Source organism: Schistocerca piceifrons, chromosome 8 (genome assembly GCF_021461385.2).
Source record: "Schistocerca piceifrons isolate TAMUIC-IGC-003096 chromosome 8, iqSchPice1.1, whole genome shotgun sequence".
Lineage (NCBI taxonomy): Eukaryota > Metazoa > Arthropoda > Insecta > Orthoptera > Acrididae > Schistocerca > Schistocerca piceifrons.
In genome coordinates this window covers 90,454,342-90,472,341 of record NC_060145.1, presented here as the reverse complement: position 1 = coordinate 90,472,341, position 18,000 = coordinate 90,454,342, and the positions used below count along the sequence as shown (strand labels likewise).

General features: G+C 42.8%; 1 protein-coding gene across 1 annotated transcript in view; it reads left to right on the top strand.

Annotated features, from left to right (window-relative positions):
- LOC124712000 (serine protease inhibitor 3-like) overlaps nt 1-18,000 on the top strand; it is a 52,736-nt gene that overhangs the window by 22,416 nt on the left and 12,320 nt on the right. The window contains exon 2 of the mRNA XM_047242286.1: nt 4,669-4,773. Coding sequence (XP_047098242.1) covers nt 4,669-4,773 — 105 coding nt within the window. The remainder of the gene's footprint in view (nt 1-4,668; nt 4,774-18,000) is intronic.

Here is an 18,000-nt window from a genome sequence, read left to right as displayed (position 1 = left end):
CTTAATGCTCTTCCATTTACTGCACCAGTCTTCCTGGCCTCATGTCGGGTTATTAAAGAGTGTGCCATTTCTGTCGTTGTTGTTGTTGCGGTCTTCAGTCCTGAGACTGGTTTGATGCAGCTCTCCATACAACTCTATCCTGTGCAAGCCTCTTCATCTCCGAGTAACTACTGCAACCTACATCCGTCTGAATCTGCTTACTGTATTCATCTCTTGGTCTCCCTCTACGATTTTTACCGTCCACGCTTCCCTTCAATACTAAATCGGTGATCCCTTGATATTTCAGAATCTCTGATACCAACTGATCTCTTCATCCAGTCAGGTTGTGCCACAGATTTCTTTTCTCATCAGTTCTATTCAGTAGCTGCTCATTTGCTACGTGATCTAATCTTCAGCATTCTTCTCTGGCACCACATTTCAAAATCTTCTATTCTCTTCTTGTCTAAACTGCTAATGTTTCCCTTCCACACATTGCTACACTCCACAAATACTTCCTTACACTTAAATCTATACTCGATGTTAAAATATTTCTCTTCTTCAGAAACGCTTGTCTTGCCATTGCCAGTCTATAATTCATATCATCTCTACTTCTATTGTCATCAGTTATTTTTAGTTAGCCATCCATACACGCTACTTACGGCTCACCTCTCTTCAGTCCAGCGCGGCTGCCCTGCGGCCGCCTGTACATGCCCTGCCGGTAAAACTCGGCCGCTCTAATCTTCTCATTCTCCGTAGGCCCTCTCCGTACCTGCTCAGCGGAAACCATTTCCAACCTTGTACATGCCTGTTCATATTTACTTGCATTCAAACCCCATTTCAACTTCATAATGAATGGAAGTAAAGTGAACTCCAAGACAGCTGTAATTGGTGATTTCCTAACTGTCACAACTGGTTTCGCTGCATTGAAACAACATACACAGGTGAACAACATAAGGAGGAAAGAATCCCATGTAACATATATGATCAAAATACTATAAGAATCTTTTAAAAATCCTTGCAACCGCCACACGGTATGTATAGATTGACGTTTCAAAAATGGCTCTGAGCACCATGGAAATTAACATCTGTGGTCATCAGTCCCCTAGAACTAGAACTAACCTAAGGACATCACACACATCCATGTCCGAGGCAGGATTCGAACTTGCGAGCGTAGCAGTCGCGCGGTTCCGTACTGAGCGCCTAGAACCGCGAGACCACCGCGGCCGGCAGATTCACGTTTCATGTTATTTCAAGTTGCCTTTATCCTTTGCTACCTTATTATCTTAAAATTCTGTCATGGTTAGGTGACCTTTCATTTACTATGGTACGCTTGCCTAAAAGTTTTTAACGTGTCAATAACTGTGTCAGTATGTTGTGGTTTTAATTTTGTGTCCTGCATTTCATGATTCGAAGCGGGTACGCTTATCGGCTTTTCGCTCAATGAAGCTTAGTCTTGACATTTATTCATAGTGATATGAGGATGAGTGAAGAGGGAAGGGGGCGGTGTGAGAAAGCGTCAAGGTGGGTGGGGGGGGGGGGGGGGAGGGAGGGTGGTTATTTAGGTCGGCTGGAGGCCCCAATTTTTGTCTTTCCGTATTTGTGTTTTTTGTTTTCACTCATTTTTCCCGTAGTGCATCCTCGCACTATTTCGCCCCGATGTCCTGTTTTATTTATTCTGATAACTTCCCATTTTCAGGGATATGATTTTTGACTACGGACTTTGGGGGCTTCTTGGTGTGCTAATGTGACCTTGTTGCAAGCGCGTCTTAATTTTTATTTTTACTGCCTGTTTAAATGCTTTACATAGGATCTATAAAAATATTAAATGATGTACTTTCTTAAAATTCTCAATAATTTTAGTTCAAAAAAATTAAAAGATTCTCTCTACATACCCTGTGGCTATTGCAAGGGTTTTTAAAAGATTCTTGTAGTATGTTGATCATATGTATTACATGGGGTGCTTTCTTTCTTATGTAATCCACCTGACGATGCTGTTTTAATGCAGCGAAACCAGTTGTGACAGTTAGGAAATTACCAATTACAGTTGTCATTTGGTTCATTTTACTTCCATTGATTATGAAGTTTAACAGGCTGCCACATTACAAAGTTCTGTGTCCACTTTATGTTCCTCCGCGGCCTCGGTATTGTCCCACCACTCGTTAAGTTGCTCCCTTCTATTATAAGCGTGTCCTGGTCGCAGTTGCCAGGCGGAAACTATACGGCGATCGCTCAACAGACATTAACTACTTTCGATATTGCAGTGCGTGTGTTCGTAAGGAGGACCAAGCAATGCTCCCTCGGTGCATGCACGAATGTCCGAAGGAACAGGCACTGCAGTAATTAGAGGGGTTATGAAATATATGAAATGTATTCGCAGTGACCGATATGAACAGCCATAGGGCAATGATGACAGTGAAGATTTATGCCGGACTGGGACTCAAATCCGGATTTCCCACTTAACGCCAGTGGTCGCTTTATCTGCTTTGGCTAAACGTGCACGACTCACTACCTGCTCCAAACTTCCGTATGTCATGCATGTCTGAAGGAACAATGCACCGTTCTTTTCAACAACATGGCCATTGCAACATCGTATTTATTAAAATGTTTTCTCCTGTGCGGGAATTAAATCATGTTTGTACGAGCACCGGTTGCGACACAGGAACGACGGCATGTGGAAGTTCGTGTCTGGCCGTGAGTTGTGACCAAAGCGGTTGAGGCGTAAAGTGGGATATCTGGGTTGGAGCCCTGGTCTGCTACAAATTTTCACTGAATTTTCTCATCATGAGGGTATCTCAGAAAATGTTTCTTATTAATGAAAACTGTTTCAACACTTTTAGCTCTCATCTTTAGGTCGTAAACTTTTTTTGTAGGAAAACAAGATGTTGAGTGGATAAAACATGTCTTGTGCGTGACGTTCAGCGTGAAATGAACATGATTTACCACAGAAAAAGTTTCACATCTGAATATGACAGCAAAGACTGTTGATACCGGTTGTCTTGAATAAAAAATACTTCGTACGATTTTGGCTTATGGTTTTTATCAAATTTTTATTGTCGTCATTCCCTTATGCAGCTGATGGTTGTTCCCATTGTTGTTGCTGTCGTGGTCTTCAGTCCTGAGACTGGTTTGATGCAGCTCTCCATGCTACTCTATCCTGTGCAAGCTGCTTCATCTCCCAGTACGTACTGGAGCCTACATCCTTCTGAATCTGCTTAGCGTATTCATCTCTTGGTCTCCCTCTACGATTTTTACCCCCAACACTGCCCTCCCATACTAAATTGGTGATCCCTTTATGTCTCAGAACATGTCCTACCAACCGATCCCTTCTTCTAGTCAAGTTGTGCCACAAACTCCTCTTCTCCCCAATTCTATTCAATACCTCCTCATTAGTTATGTGATCTACCCATATAATCTTCAGCATTCTTCTGTAGCATCACATTTCGAAAGCTTCTATTCTCTTCTTGTCCGAAATATTTATCGTCCATGTTTCACTTCCATACATGGCTACAATCCATACAAATACTTTCAGAAACGACTTCCTGACACTTAAATCAAGACTGGATGTTAACAAATTTCTCTTCTTCAGAAACGCTTTCCTTGCCATTGCCAGTCTACATTTTATATCCTCTTTACTTCGACCATCATCAGTTATTTTGCTCCCATTAGCAACTGCGAATACATTTCATGCCTTAACTGCTTGTTACGATCAGTTCGAGCCAAGCGTTTCTCCCTCCCATCATTATGGTTCTTTTTTTATTTTTTTATTTCAGTGACTATCTTGGGCGGGCTGGCAGGAGCATTGGCGCTGTTTATCATCCGAAAGACATACATCATACAATAGAAGACATTCAAAATAACATAAAGGAGACGATATGGGGTACATAGACATAAAAAAAGGTAAACATCATGGACGAGAACAGAAAAAAAGGGGGCGACTGTATAAAGGAGATAAAAACCGTAATAAATGAGCGCACACAAAACAAAACCACACACTGGATCATAAAAGTATCGACAAACGGAAGAGCACATAACAGTCACTGACAATAACACTATGTACAAGTCCAGCACACAATTAAAATCATAGCTCTTGACGTACAGGAGAACAGCACCAGACACAACACTGACGTAGTACACTGATGACGATGAGCAAACAGAGAGGATCTGCCAGGGGTATACAGACAAGGGAGGAGGAGAAGAAGGAGGGGAGGAGGGAATAAGGGAGGGTGGGGAGGAGAGGGGGTTGAGACGCTCGGGGGGGGGGGGGGGGGGGCGCGGAAGAGGGTCCGGGAGGGAAGGACGTGGGAGCGAAACAGTCGAGGAGGGGGGGGGGGGGGGCTGCAAGGCCTCAGGAAATGGGGCGTTTTAACAAAAGCTGTATTATGTATGACCACTTCTAACAACCCAGAGCCAGTTCTAAATTTAGAATTTCTCTGCCTCGTGATGAGTGGGTGTTGTGTGATGTCCTTAGGTTAGTTAGGTTTAAGTAGTTCTAAGTTCTAGGGGACTGATGACCATAGCTGTTAAGTCCCATAGTGCTCAGAGCCATTTGAACCTTTTTTTTTTTAATTTAGAAATAAATGCAGGACCCGGATTTATCAAAATAGGGACGATCTCCCTGCCATATCCTGCTGTATCTCCGGAAGCCCGCCACGAGCAATATAACATTCTTCTCGTATTCCCGTGCTGCAGCTTGTTCACCCGCAGACGCCACGTTCGGCGGCTGCAACTGGTGCATCTGCAACCCCGAGGGCGAGTGGTCTTGCAGCGAGAAGCAGTGCTCCACCCCGCCGCCAGGTGAGAAACCATTGGCCGGCCCGCCCCCTGCCTGGTCCTCTCCGCTGCTTGGCACCTGACCTCGGCGCTATCCCTCTGGGCCTTCCATTCCACCCACCACGGTTTTCCTTACTTCCCCCTACTCTCCACAGTCCCTCCTCTGTTAAGCTCACCAACTCAACATGCTACCCCAAGATGCCTTTTTTCATTGGTTTCAGGCAGAGCTCATTTCACCATCTCGTATACTACATGCTGATCTGTATTTGTATTTGTTTATCAACAACTTCCTGTTACCAGTTCTGACGTCCCCTCTCCGCCGCGTGCTGGTGTTGTCGACGCCGTGGAGCTGTTACTGTTACAGCACGGTCGGTGGAGTCGAGACGCGATGCGCGATGATGGATGTCTCTGTCGGTTAACGAGAGACAAGATCTTAAAAATGCTCTGAAGAAATCGTTCCTCGCGTAATGATTAAAGTTTGATTGCGAGTCCGCACAGTTTCCTTATTAATGAGAACTGCGCACTCTGATTGTCTCTTATGGTTTGAAGTTGAATTATTATGTGCCCGGTGAACACTTTAGTGCAGTAATTGATGAATCTTCCCTCATGCGCATCGTCCACATCACCAAAAGCGAGGAAAAAGTTCAACTGCAGATCGTATTGGTCGTTGTTTGTTCGTTGCTATGTAAAATTGTTCGCTCTATATGGCGCGACATCCACAGATACTCTTTAACAATGTCTTAATTATCTTTCGTCGTAATATTATTATGTCCAAACCTTCCTTGTCACAACTAACAGTCCACGAATTTACTTCCAAGTTAAATAGTCACTGTTCATTAACTTTCGATGAGCATTTACCAAACATTCATCGAATGATGGAGGCCACGCGTTGAATTTCCACTTTTGATGAACAGTTTTATTGTTCCTTTTCGCTAAATACTTTATAAACATCGCGCCACACGCACACATGGTTAATTAGCACTGGCAGTTCTGTTAGTTTCAAGTATCGTGACAATTACGACAGCTTTAACCCTCGGCGTAATTGTATCTTCTTCATGTATTCGTGTCAATGTCTCCTACTCGAGATTAACCGTGTATCATAGTCTTTTGAAACTTCGTCCATTCCTTTCTATAAGTTCACTTATATGAAGCACGATAGCTAGCAAGCGACTTACTTTTTCCGTAAATAAGTATTTTCGACGCATTGAATTTCTTCGTTGCGTTTACAATTCTCTTCCACATAAAAGTTATCTCTGATCGACATTTGTCCACCCCCGGTAGCTGTTGCCGGCACGGTAGCTCAGCGTGTTCGGGCAGAGGGTTACGTACCCTCTGTAATAAAAAACTGAGTTAATCGATCATCAACGAACTTCATCGGATGTCTTACGACGTCCGCCCCGAGCAGATAACAACCAACGAAAGCGAACAAAATGAGATTAAAAAAAAAAAAGACTGGTCAGCGCGACAGGCTGTCAATCCTAAGGGCCCGGGTTCGATTCCCGGCTGGGACGGAGATTTTTCCTCTCAGGGACTGGGTGTTGTGTTGTCCTAATCATCATTTCATCCCTAATCGACGCGCAAGTCGCCGAAGTGTCGTCAAATCGAAAGACTTGCACCAGGCGAGCGGTATACCCGACGGCAGGCCCTAGTCACACGACATTATTATACCGACATTTATTTGGACTTAACTTTCATGGTATTAATTTGCAATTATTACTTAGATGTTTGGCAAATAACTAAAGATGACCTTTCTTTCTTCTTCCTTTCTACCGAAACACACTCTGTAATGCTTAATGTTGGTGTTTATCAAGACTTTCTGATTCTATATCATCGGCAAAGTTGTCGTACCTGTCAGGATAACTTTTCCCTACTTTACATCATGATGGTCTTTCCTAATTGGGTTTTAGGGGTTCATTAGGTTGTTACACAGTCACGATTTTCGATTATTTACTTTTCACACGACGTGGAAGTACATGTACTTGCTGTTTTCTTATGCTCCATTTGTGCAGAGTCTCACACATGTTAAACATCACTCACAACGTTCAGTGCACAGTTACACATCGAGAGTAACTTACATAAACAAACAGTTACAAAGACATTTTTAGCTGTAGTTGACAGAGATAATTGTTACAGGTTCTCCACAGATATGCTTCTGTACAGAAGGCATTTACCTTAACAAAATGGATTACAGTTTGCTTACATCTATTTTACAATGATGTTTATCCTATGTGTCAGTATTTTTATTTACGTAAATTGTCGAAGCGTCTGAAGAAATTCACCGACTCACTTTCAAGTTTTTCCTTTAGCACTTTGTCTTCGTATGTTTGGTAATCTGTTTATATCTCCAGTTCTTGTAAAAACTCAATTTCATACCCTCTATTTAGTCAGTAGAGTACTTTGATGTTTTGCTTTACTTATTTTGTATGTGTGTAGCAACTGTTGATTTATGTCTCTTTTGCGTGTGTAGGCTTTAATGTGCTCTGTGTAGCTGGTGTTGAAATGGATAATGGGCGTGAAATGGATAAAGGACACGAACTGAATTTGTTGAAAGAACTGGAGGTGTATACACATTACAGAAAATACGAAGACGAAATATTAAATGAAAAACTTGAAAGTCAATCGATGAATTTCTTCAGATGCGTCGACAATATACTTAAATAAAAGCAGTAACACACAGAAATAAATACCATTGTAAAATAGATGCAAGGAAATTGTTATCCATATTATTAAGATAAATACCTTCGGCACACAATCATATCTGTGGAGGATCTGTAATATTATATCTCTCAACTACAACTAAAAAAATCTTTGTAGCTGTTTGTTTATGTAAGTTATTCTCTATGTGTACTGTGCACTGAAAGTTGTGAGTGATATTTAACATGTATGAGACTCTGCACAAATGGACCATAAGAAAACTGTAGGTCTTCCAAATTTCGCCACTAACTTCATAAAAATCGATAACTAGTAAAAATTGGGCGCTTTTTATATGTTGCAGTAAAGTCAACAAAAGAAAGCAGAACCTCACAGATCGAAACATGACGATAAAATGGCATAATACAAAGAAATACACAACTGGAAGGTAGCAAACGAGGTACTGACGGAATTAAAGCTGTGAGGATGGATCGTGAGTCGTGCTGGGTAGTTCAGATGGTAGAGCACTTGCTCGCGAAAGGCAAAGGTCCCGAGTTCGAGTCTCGGTGCGGCACATAGTTTTAATCTGCCAGGAAGTTTCAAATACGCAACTGAAAATAGGAATCATTGCCTGAAACGCATAGTATAAAGCATAAATAAAATAAAATCGTGGCTGGTAGCAGAAAGTTATTTGTAAGGAAACCGATTGTTTTCACAATCTCAGGGTTTCAAAAAACCATCTATAATGGACAACATCAGATTAACGTATCTGTATTGCCTCCTCAGAAATGGAATGCAGTTATGTAGTTTCAAGGTTAAAACAAGACATTTGACTGAGAACATAAGACACAATTCGTAATATAGACGCTAGTGATATGCAGAGTGTTTCAGGTAATCGTTTTTCTCTGTGACTTACACAGTAACATGTTTAAAGAATATTAATGCGGACAGATATACATATAATTCTTTACTCTTTCTGCGGATTGATCAGCATAGTTTATTCAGTTTAATTTCAGAGAGTGACAGCAAAGAGCTGTAATATTTTAAATTATTCTGTCACGTAGCTGTAGCATTTAAACCAACTGTGTACAAATCAGTTTAAATCAAATGTGTGTCAATAGTAGCTAGGGAGCCGGTAACTTTCAAAGTAGTAAGGGGTGGGGTCGTATGCAACATGCTCACATTGCCATTTGACGCAGCAAGAAACTCGTGAAGATTTTATTGAACTGACAAGGCACGAAACCTTTCATAGATACAGCCTATGGCTACCACGTGGCTAGCTTCAGACTCGAAATGCTGAAGCCGTGCGAGCAGAAGTTAGGTCGTGACTCCGTCAACAAAGTCAATCATTCTGCAGTGACGGTATTAACAAACTGGTCTTTCTTTGGTAGAAATATGTTCGTCTCCAGGGTGAGTATGTTCAGAAATAAATATGTAGACATGAAGAATGAATGTGCAGAATGTTAATAATGTTTGTTTTATTTAAAGAGCCTTAAGAAATTTCACATAAAAATTCGGAGACATTGCTTTTCAGCCTGACCTCGTATGTATATAGGGAGTAAGAACCCTAGAAGTATTCGAGCCACTCACCTGGAAACCTATTCCGTGTGCTCCTACCTTCGTCAACAGCCTTCAGTAGGGCGTCGAGTCAGATGTATCCTGGAAATCAAGGAACATGGAATCTGACTGTTGCCCTTCATCAATGGTTTGCAGGATATCATGTGAGAAAAGCGCAAGCTGAGTTTTGCACGAGTGACGTTCTCTAAATCCGTGCTAATTTGTGGACATAAGTTTTTTCCGTCGGAAGGAAATTTATTATATTCGAAGTGAGAATATGACGAAGAATTCTACGGCAAACCAATGTTAATAACATTGGTCTGTAATCTTACGGGTCTGTTCTTTTACTCTTCTTGCATATAGGAGTCACCTGTGCTTTTTTCCAGTTGTTTGGGCTTTGCGTAGGGCGAGAGATTCGCAATAAATACAAATTCAGCATAGTTTGTAATTCACCTTTGATGCAGTACGTATGACTACGAAAAATATCTGTAACAACTAGCTTAATGACACTTGTAATGTGTTCTAATGAACAACTGTGGATGCCGAATCAAATTTTTATTTGCCACGACAACGGACCACCGCCAATTACAGATGGCCAAATGTTTAAAACCATTGTTGAGTACCAGTTATGGGAACATAAGGACTTGCTTAACGATAACGATAACCGTTAAAAATACTCGTCGACATGCCGCCACTTCTTCTCATGGGCCAAGCTCTTCATGTCAGAGTAGACTTTCACTCTGCGTCCTCAATTATTTGCTGGATGAATTTCAATCTCTGTCTTCCCAAACAGATTTTACCTTTTACTTTTTCAACTCCCTACAGTACCATAGAAACACTACCACTCTATCACCTCTTCCTGTCAGTGTTTTCCATACGTTCCTTCCTCCGCCGGTTCTGCGGAGAACCGCCTCATTTGTTATCGCATCAGTTCACCTGATTTTTAACATCTTTCTATAGAGCCGCGTCTGAAATGGATCATTTCTCTTCTTTCCCGATTTTCCCACAATCCACGAGTCATTTCCACGCATTATTCTGCTCCAAACGTACACTGTCAGCAATTTATTCCTGAAATTTAGACTTCTGTTTGAAACTACTTGAGTTCTTTTTCCGACGAATACCCTCTTTGCCTATGCTAGTCAGCTTTCCGTATGCTCCTCGCTTCGGCCGACATGTCTCCTTTTGCTTCCAATTTAGCAGAGTTCCTTTCCTGAGTGTACTACATGGTCCCTAATTTCGACGACAAATTTACCCTTAATCTCATTTCTGCAATTTCTCATTAATTTTTTCTTAGTTCGTAATGCTTCATTATTCAAAATTGTTGAAAATTCTTGTAAAATGACTCAGTGGTCCCTCTGTTTCAAAAATAAGTGCCCCATAATTGCCACCTCGTAGGTAGAGTTCCAGTTCAGTAACTCAGAAAATCACTGAAAAAACTTGGCCTCTAGCGTGCTACCAAAATCCCCTTTGGCACAGCGGCTGCCACTTCAGTCACTGTCTACCTAGCAAACGGGAGAGGAGCAAACTCTAACGAGCTCCTCCGAGCGTCTGGGCCAATCTTATTTCCCACGCTCCTACTGAACGCTTTCGTGTGTCATCGCTTTGACCAACTACTGCTGATAATCCAGGCAACAAAGCAGCATCATAAAACAGACCCAAGACAGAAAGTCTCTGCTTCTTTTCGAATTAAAAACATCACTTGCAATAATGTGGTTTTTGGTAGAAGATATGTGATATATGTGGCTAATCAGGTTGACGTCTTGCGGCACTATGAAAATATCTATATAATGTGGTTATTTTATCAGCAAGCAAGTACGCCAACTTTTTCACCAATGGATCTCTGCATTACGTACTGCTTATACCAACATGGTTCGGTAACTACTGTAGGTGAATTATTTCCGAAGTTGCTTTGTTCATTTAAGACATCTCAGTGTCTGTATACCAAGGGCTTTACTATTCTTTTCGATTTTACTCGTAAGGAACTAGACTACTCATCGAACCCATACATACTAGAATTCTGTAGACTTGTTTATATCGTTATTGTAATAGGTACCGAGGAGGGTTGTCCTTATTCTGTTCAGTCAGAAAAATAGTCGAATCCTTCTGAGACATACTAAATTTTGGGACCGTACGAGAACAACCTATGGCCAGAGCGACCCAGTTTTGATAGCGTAGAAAGTATTGATCCTTTACTAATTTGTCCATGATACAGTGAATTACGTAGGTTGGAACTTAAATAGTGGCAACACTGCTGTGGAGACACAATGCTATGGAATCTACTATTGTCGCTGATAGCACGCGTTGTTGACATACCTACCTTACCTCCGAGCAAATGGACTCTCCCGTCCCAAGTCACCGACGTGCGCACAATCGAGGGAAACACAGTCACTTGTGAGCGAGCTGTCTAACTTAACGGTGTCACTATGTTTTCGAAACAGGAACAACGGAATTGGATCAAGACAGTGGCATCAAGGTCTTCAAGAGGCGTGCGGGGAATCGTCATTGCCGTACAGGACAGTGGCACGTTGGGTAAAAGCCTTCAACGAAGGTCGGCAAACTGTGACAGACATGCATCGGGCAGGTCGTCCTAGCGTCTCTGAAGAAGAAGTGCATGCTGTGGCCGCGTTAGTGGACAGTGACCGACGTCATACGATTCGTGAGCTCGCACACGAAACCGGATTAACCCATACGACTGCGCTTCGTATCCTGAAGGAACGCCTGGGCATGCAAAAAATTGCATCATGTTGGGTTCCGCATGGCTTGACGGAAATGCAGAAATAGATGCGTTACGACGCTGCTCAGACGCCCTTGGAGCGCTATGAGCGCGAAGGAGAGGCTGTCTCACGCGGTATCGCAGTACTGGATGAGACATGGGCCACATCATACGAGCCAAAACTGAAACCCCAATCCAACGAATGGCGCCATTATGGGTCGCTGCGAAAGTCTAAAAGTGCGTCAGAGCCCCAGGATCGTGAATGTTATGGTGATTCTCGTGTACGACTGTGACGGTGTTATTCTAACGCATTACGTTCCTCCACGGCAGACCGTCAATGCACAGTATTACTACCTGCGACCAGCTTTGCGAAAGAATCGGCGACCCTTTCTGCGCAACCCACCCATCCTTTTGCACTATAGTGCGCGGGCGGACACACCGCAAGCTGTGGCTGCTCTGTTCGGTCGATTGGACTGGGAAGTACTGTACCATCCACCATACTCCCCGGACTTACGTCCTTGTAACTTTGATTTGATTCCGAAGATGAAGGAAGCACTTCGTGGGATTCGCTTCAGAACTGTGCCAGAGATTCGACAGGCAGTAGACCGCTCCATTCGCACCATCAACAGAACAGGCTCTGCTAACGGTAGCTGTAACTGATCTGAGTACAGCTTGTCTTCATATTAAATGCGCAACTGAAGTAAAACGATTCTCTGGTCTTAATCAAAATATCCACTTACCTAGCGCCTTGACAATATTGTTGCAGATTTCTCGAAAGCGTAACAGCAAACAGCAAGCATACAGCTGATAAGCCATAAAATCTCCAAGCAACATTCAAACTCTTACATACCACATTGTGGAATGTGGTATTGCGTAATGATAAAACTTCTTTAAAAATTGTGATTGGGGAGAGTAACTCACAAAAATCAAAGTGACATTGCCACGTTACACCGTGAATGACAGTACACTATGCTCAGTGAAGCGAACTTTCTTACCATGGATTACACGTTCTCACACTCCAGTGGAAGGACCCCTCTAATCTATGATGCCTGTGGTGCAAAAATAACTGAACACTACACTTTAACTGCTGCATCTTACTTTTTGATGAGAGGACAGAAGAAAATGCAAGGTGGAATCTGCCCTCTATTTTTCATTGATGACGAATGTGGTAAAAAATTTAAAATTTATGTAGTACCTGAACTCCAGCCTAAGCTTTTAGGCTGGAGGTTTTGGTGTGTTGCAGAACAGCTGGAGCCTCCAATTTTAATTCAAACATCAGCCAACTGCACTTACCTATAGCACAATATTAGATCGTTCCAATGAATTTCTCTTTCAGAACTCATTATAAACATGATTCTAGTATTTTTGTGTGGAATGTGCGTGTGTGTGCGTGTTTGTGTGTGGCTGTGTGAGTGTGTGTGTGTGTGTGTGAGATTGATAGTTGTTTTTGGGGTACTGTTACATTTTAATTATTGTTGTTTTACGACTTAATCACTCTCGTTTCACAAAAAATTTCATTGCTAGTCTTACAACCCTGGCTGCCATGTGCTCAAATAAACATCATTATCATCATCAAAAACGTAGACGAAACCAATTAGATAAGCTTGTTAATGAATCTCCTGGACTAGATTAATTTTTCGAGTTTGGTGCCCTCTTATCAGCCGTATTATTCGCTTCCACTTTTCCAGGCATCTCTTTCTTGCTAGGTATCTCCTTACATTCCTCTCACTTCCGTTAGTAGGATTACTTCTTTTGTCAAATCTTTGTCTCTGTCTATCGGCTGATGACAGTTTGTAGATAATAACATACAAAGAAGGATAAAAAATCTGTCCTAAAAGGATATTCGATTGTTGATACCTTTTTATTTTCATCAGTGACTTTCGGATTGCTTGTCTTAAAGGTGTTGCTTTCGAAACTTAGTATACTCTTCGAATCTGTGTATGTTTGCTAGCCACAAGTATTCCGTTGCAATGCTGCGCATTATGTACATTTTTATTTATTTTTTCATGATAAAGATATTGAAAGAAACATGTGGTGCAGCGTACCACAGCATTTCTACCAAAGTAAAAACCTAATTTCATGTTTATGCTCATTTTAAGCCCCTTCAAACAACGTTTTAGATTCCTACAGAGAGGAATTCCTTAAGTCAACTACGTCAATTTATAACCATGTTGGTTGCTACTCGACTGAGTGACCTCGCTAAAATTTATAAACTGGTTTTTCAGAGACCACCATAAGCCGTTATTTTTTGTTAAATTGCTTAAAGTGATTTCATATTGGGACTTAATTTGACCTATGACCTCATCAGCAGGAAAAATACGATAGTACAGAAACGTTTAAGATGAATACACATAGATACGACGGCTTTTCGGGTGCGAAATGGAAACGACAGTGAAAATCCGATGAAGCGTGAGTCTTCTTGTTCTTCTTTCTGCAATTTCTTCTTCTTGTCACTAAGTGTCTGTCGAAGTCCTAATGTCCATGTATGCTTTAGTTATAGACTTCTTTCTGTTAGCTGTTTGGACACGAACTTGTGAAATCTGACCTTCTGTCTGTATTTCATCCATGTTGTTGCCAGTGGGCTAAAGGTGACTTCCTGTTGACCCTCTTTGGGAGTCGACTAGCCGACGTACTTCAGTTTCTTGGATTTCGTTTATGACGTTGGAGACATTCTTGATTAACAGTCAGTAGCCCATTCATGCTAAATGTCCATAAAACTTCAGCTTTCTTTTCTCTGCAATGAAACTAAATCATTCCGTCAGGGTAAACAATTATTCTGAAATTTTGAGTCTTCAAATACCGTCTTGAACATTTGATTGAAATACTTTCCACAGTATCTGTTGTACCATTTTTCCGATGAGATTGACATTCGTGGTTAATGATGTCACAACTGCGTAGAGTGTTTCTGGAAGGATTGGTTACTAGTAGCGTTGTTTTGGGGAAAGTGATATCTACATCTACATCTACACCAACAAGATAGCTCTCCAGTTCACACATTCGTGCTTGGCTGAGCTTGCGAACACTTCCTAACATCTTCTCTACTATTCCACTCTCGAATATCATATGAGAAAAATGAACACCTTTCTGTTAGAGCTCTGAAGTCTTTTATTTCATTTGGATGGTCATTTCTGCCCATGTAAGTGGCTATCTACTACATACAAGGGCCATTTGGAAAGTGAGGAACTATCAGTCGCTAAAAGGAAACCACTGTGAAAATCCGACAAGACTTTTCGCAGATATTTTGGGCAGTGTCTCTAGTATGTCCGTCGATCGCATCAAGATGCTCTTTTCAGTTGTGACCGCACTGTGAGCGAGTAAAGGTGCCTAGAACAACAATGTCTCCCGCCAAGTAGGAGGTCCCGCTGAGAGGCTTCGCCTTAATGAATGCAGCCCACTGGCAATTCTCAGCCGCACTCTGCAGGCGCAGTGAAGACGCTCCTGCAGCCTTTTCGATGGGAAGTGTTCGATCACCCACAACCCAGCCCTAATTGGCTCGTCCTGAGTATCATCTCTCTTTACATGAAACGCTGGATACGAAGACAACACTTGGGCACAGGCTACGCGCTATAGACCAGCGTAGAGAATTATCGGAGAGCACAGGCGGCTGCCTTCTATGACGATGGTGTTGGTAATTTGGTGTAGCGCTCAGACAAGTGTCTAAGTCGGAGCGGCGACTACGTAGAGAAGTACCTGGAAGGTGTAGCTAAGTGTACAAAGAAAACAGTTTCGATTTTCACTGTGGTTTCTATTTCACGACCGATCGTTCCTTACTTTCAGAACAATCTTCGTATTTTATCATTTTCAGGAAGAGTTGATGAATTTAATTGCGTAAAAAAGATCTTGCTGCAAAACAAAACAAAAAAAAAAAACAACTTTCTTTCAGTGATTACCACCTCAACTTCGTATTGTATCCTTGGCAATCTCTATCCCGTTTAATGATCTACCATTCTTTGAACTTTTTTGATGTCCTCTGTCAATCCTCAATAGCAGTACACCAGAAGAATACAGACAGGTGTAATCTCTTTAATATGTTTGTTATACATTCTACAGGATCCAGTCACATTAATGCGACCATCGTCTATGTTCGACGTAAAGTATCGCCTATTGTAGCCTATCGCGATTGCGGTTTATCGCATCGCGACATTGCTGCTCGCGTTGGTCAAGATCCAATGACTGTTAGCAGACGGCACAGACGGCAGGTGCCAGCACTGGCTGTGGACGGTATATAAAGCATGGCTGGAGAATCTGGAAAACAGCGCAGTCACGGTCGTAATGCGGAAACATAGATTTATCTGACGTCCAGAAGGACCAATGGTGAAATCGTCTCCGAAACGGCTAGTTATGTAAATTGTTCGCGTGCCACTGCGGTTAAAGTATATCGTGTATAGCAAAATAGCGCTATCCAAAAACGACTCAGAAGAAACTGTAATGCATCACAGGCCATAGATGACAGGGTGAATGGCGGCTGCGGATATGCGTACAGGCATATAACTGTTAAGCAACTGACCCTTCCAACTGGGCTACTAAGAATGTCTCTCAACGAGCGTTGAGCAAACGTTGCTGCGTATGGGCCTTCGCAAAAGACGCCTGGTTCACGCGCCCATGATACACTACTGGCCATTATAAGTGCTACACCAAGAAGACGACGTGCTACAGACGCGAAATTTAGCCTACAGGAAGAAGATGCCGTGATATGCAAATGATTAGCTTTTCAGAGCATTCACACAAGGTTGGCGCCGGTCGCGACACCTACAACGTGCTGACATGAGGAAAGTTTACAACCGATTACTCATACACAAAAAGCAGTTGACCGGCGTTGCCTGGTAAGACGTTGTTGTGATGCCTCGTGTAAGGAGAAGAAAGTCGTACCATCACGTTTCCGACTTTGATAAAGGACGGATCGTAGCCTATCGCGATTACGATTTATCGTATCGCGACATTGCTGCTCGCGTTGGACCAGATCCAATGACTGTTAGCAGAATATAGAATCGGTGGGTTCAGGAGGGCAATACGGAACTCCGTGCTGGATCCGAACAGCCTCGTATCACTAGCAGTCGAGATGACAGGCATCTTATCCGAATAGCTGTAACGGATCGTGCTGCCACGTCTCGATCCCTGAGTCAAGACAAAAACCATCCGCACGAACAGTTCGACGACGTTTGCAGCAGCATGGACTATCAGCTCGGAGACCATGGCTGCGGTTACTCTTGACGCTGCATCACAGACAGGAACGCCTGCGATGGTATACTCAACGACGAACCTGGGTGACGAATGGCAAAAGGTCGTTTTTTCGGATGAATCCAGGTTCTGTTTACAGCATCATCGTGGTCGCATCCGTGTTTGGCGACATCGCGGTGAACGCACATTGGAAGCGTGTATTCGTCGTCGCCATACTGGCGTATCACCCAGCGTGATGGTATGGGGTGCCATTGGCTACACGTCTCGGTCACCTCTTGTTCGCATTGACGGCACTTTGAACAGTGGATGTTACATTTCAGATGTGTTACGACCAGTGGCTCTACCCTTCATTCGATCCCTGCGAAACCCTACATTTCAGCAGGATAATGCACAACGGCATGCTGCAGGTCCTGTACGGGCCTTTCTGGATATAGTAAATGTTCGACTGCTGCCCTGACCAGCACATTCTCCAGATATCTCACCAATTCAAAACGTCTGGTCAATGGTGGCCGAACAACTGGCTCGTCACAATACGCCAGTCACTACTCCTGATGAACTGTGTTGAAGCTGCATGGGCAGCTGTACCTTTACACGCCATCCAAGCTCTGTTTGACTCAATGCGCAGGCGTATCAAGGCCGTTATTAGGGGCATAGGTGGTTGTTCTAGGTAATGATTTCTCAGGATCTATGCACCCACATTGCGTGAAAACGTAATCACACGTCAGTTCTAGTATAGTATATTTGTCCAATGGACACCCGTTTATCATCTGCATTTCTTCTTGGTGTGGCAATTTTAATGGCCAGTAGTGTAATTACTGTTCATTGGCAATGAAGCCTGAAATTTTCGGGCCAGTACCGGAACCGGCGGTCCACTGAGTGGCGACAGGTGTCCTTATCAGACGGCAGATTACCATTGGTGTGTACGGCGTGAAACGTCTGAAAACAAGCACCCTGCAACAATCGTCGGAAGGGTCCAGGCTGGAGAAGGGAGCGTTATCGTCTGGGAAATGTTTTCTTGGCATGCCCTGGGTGTTGTTGTTGTTGTGGTCTGCAGTCCTCAGACTGGTTTGATGCAGCTCTCTATGCTACTCTATCCTGTGCAAGCTTCTTCGTCTCCCAGTACATCCTTCTGAATCTGCTTAGTGTATTCATCACTTGGTCTCCCTCTACGA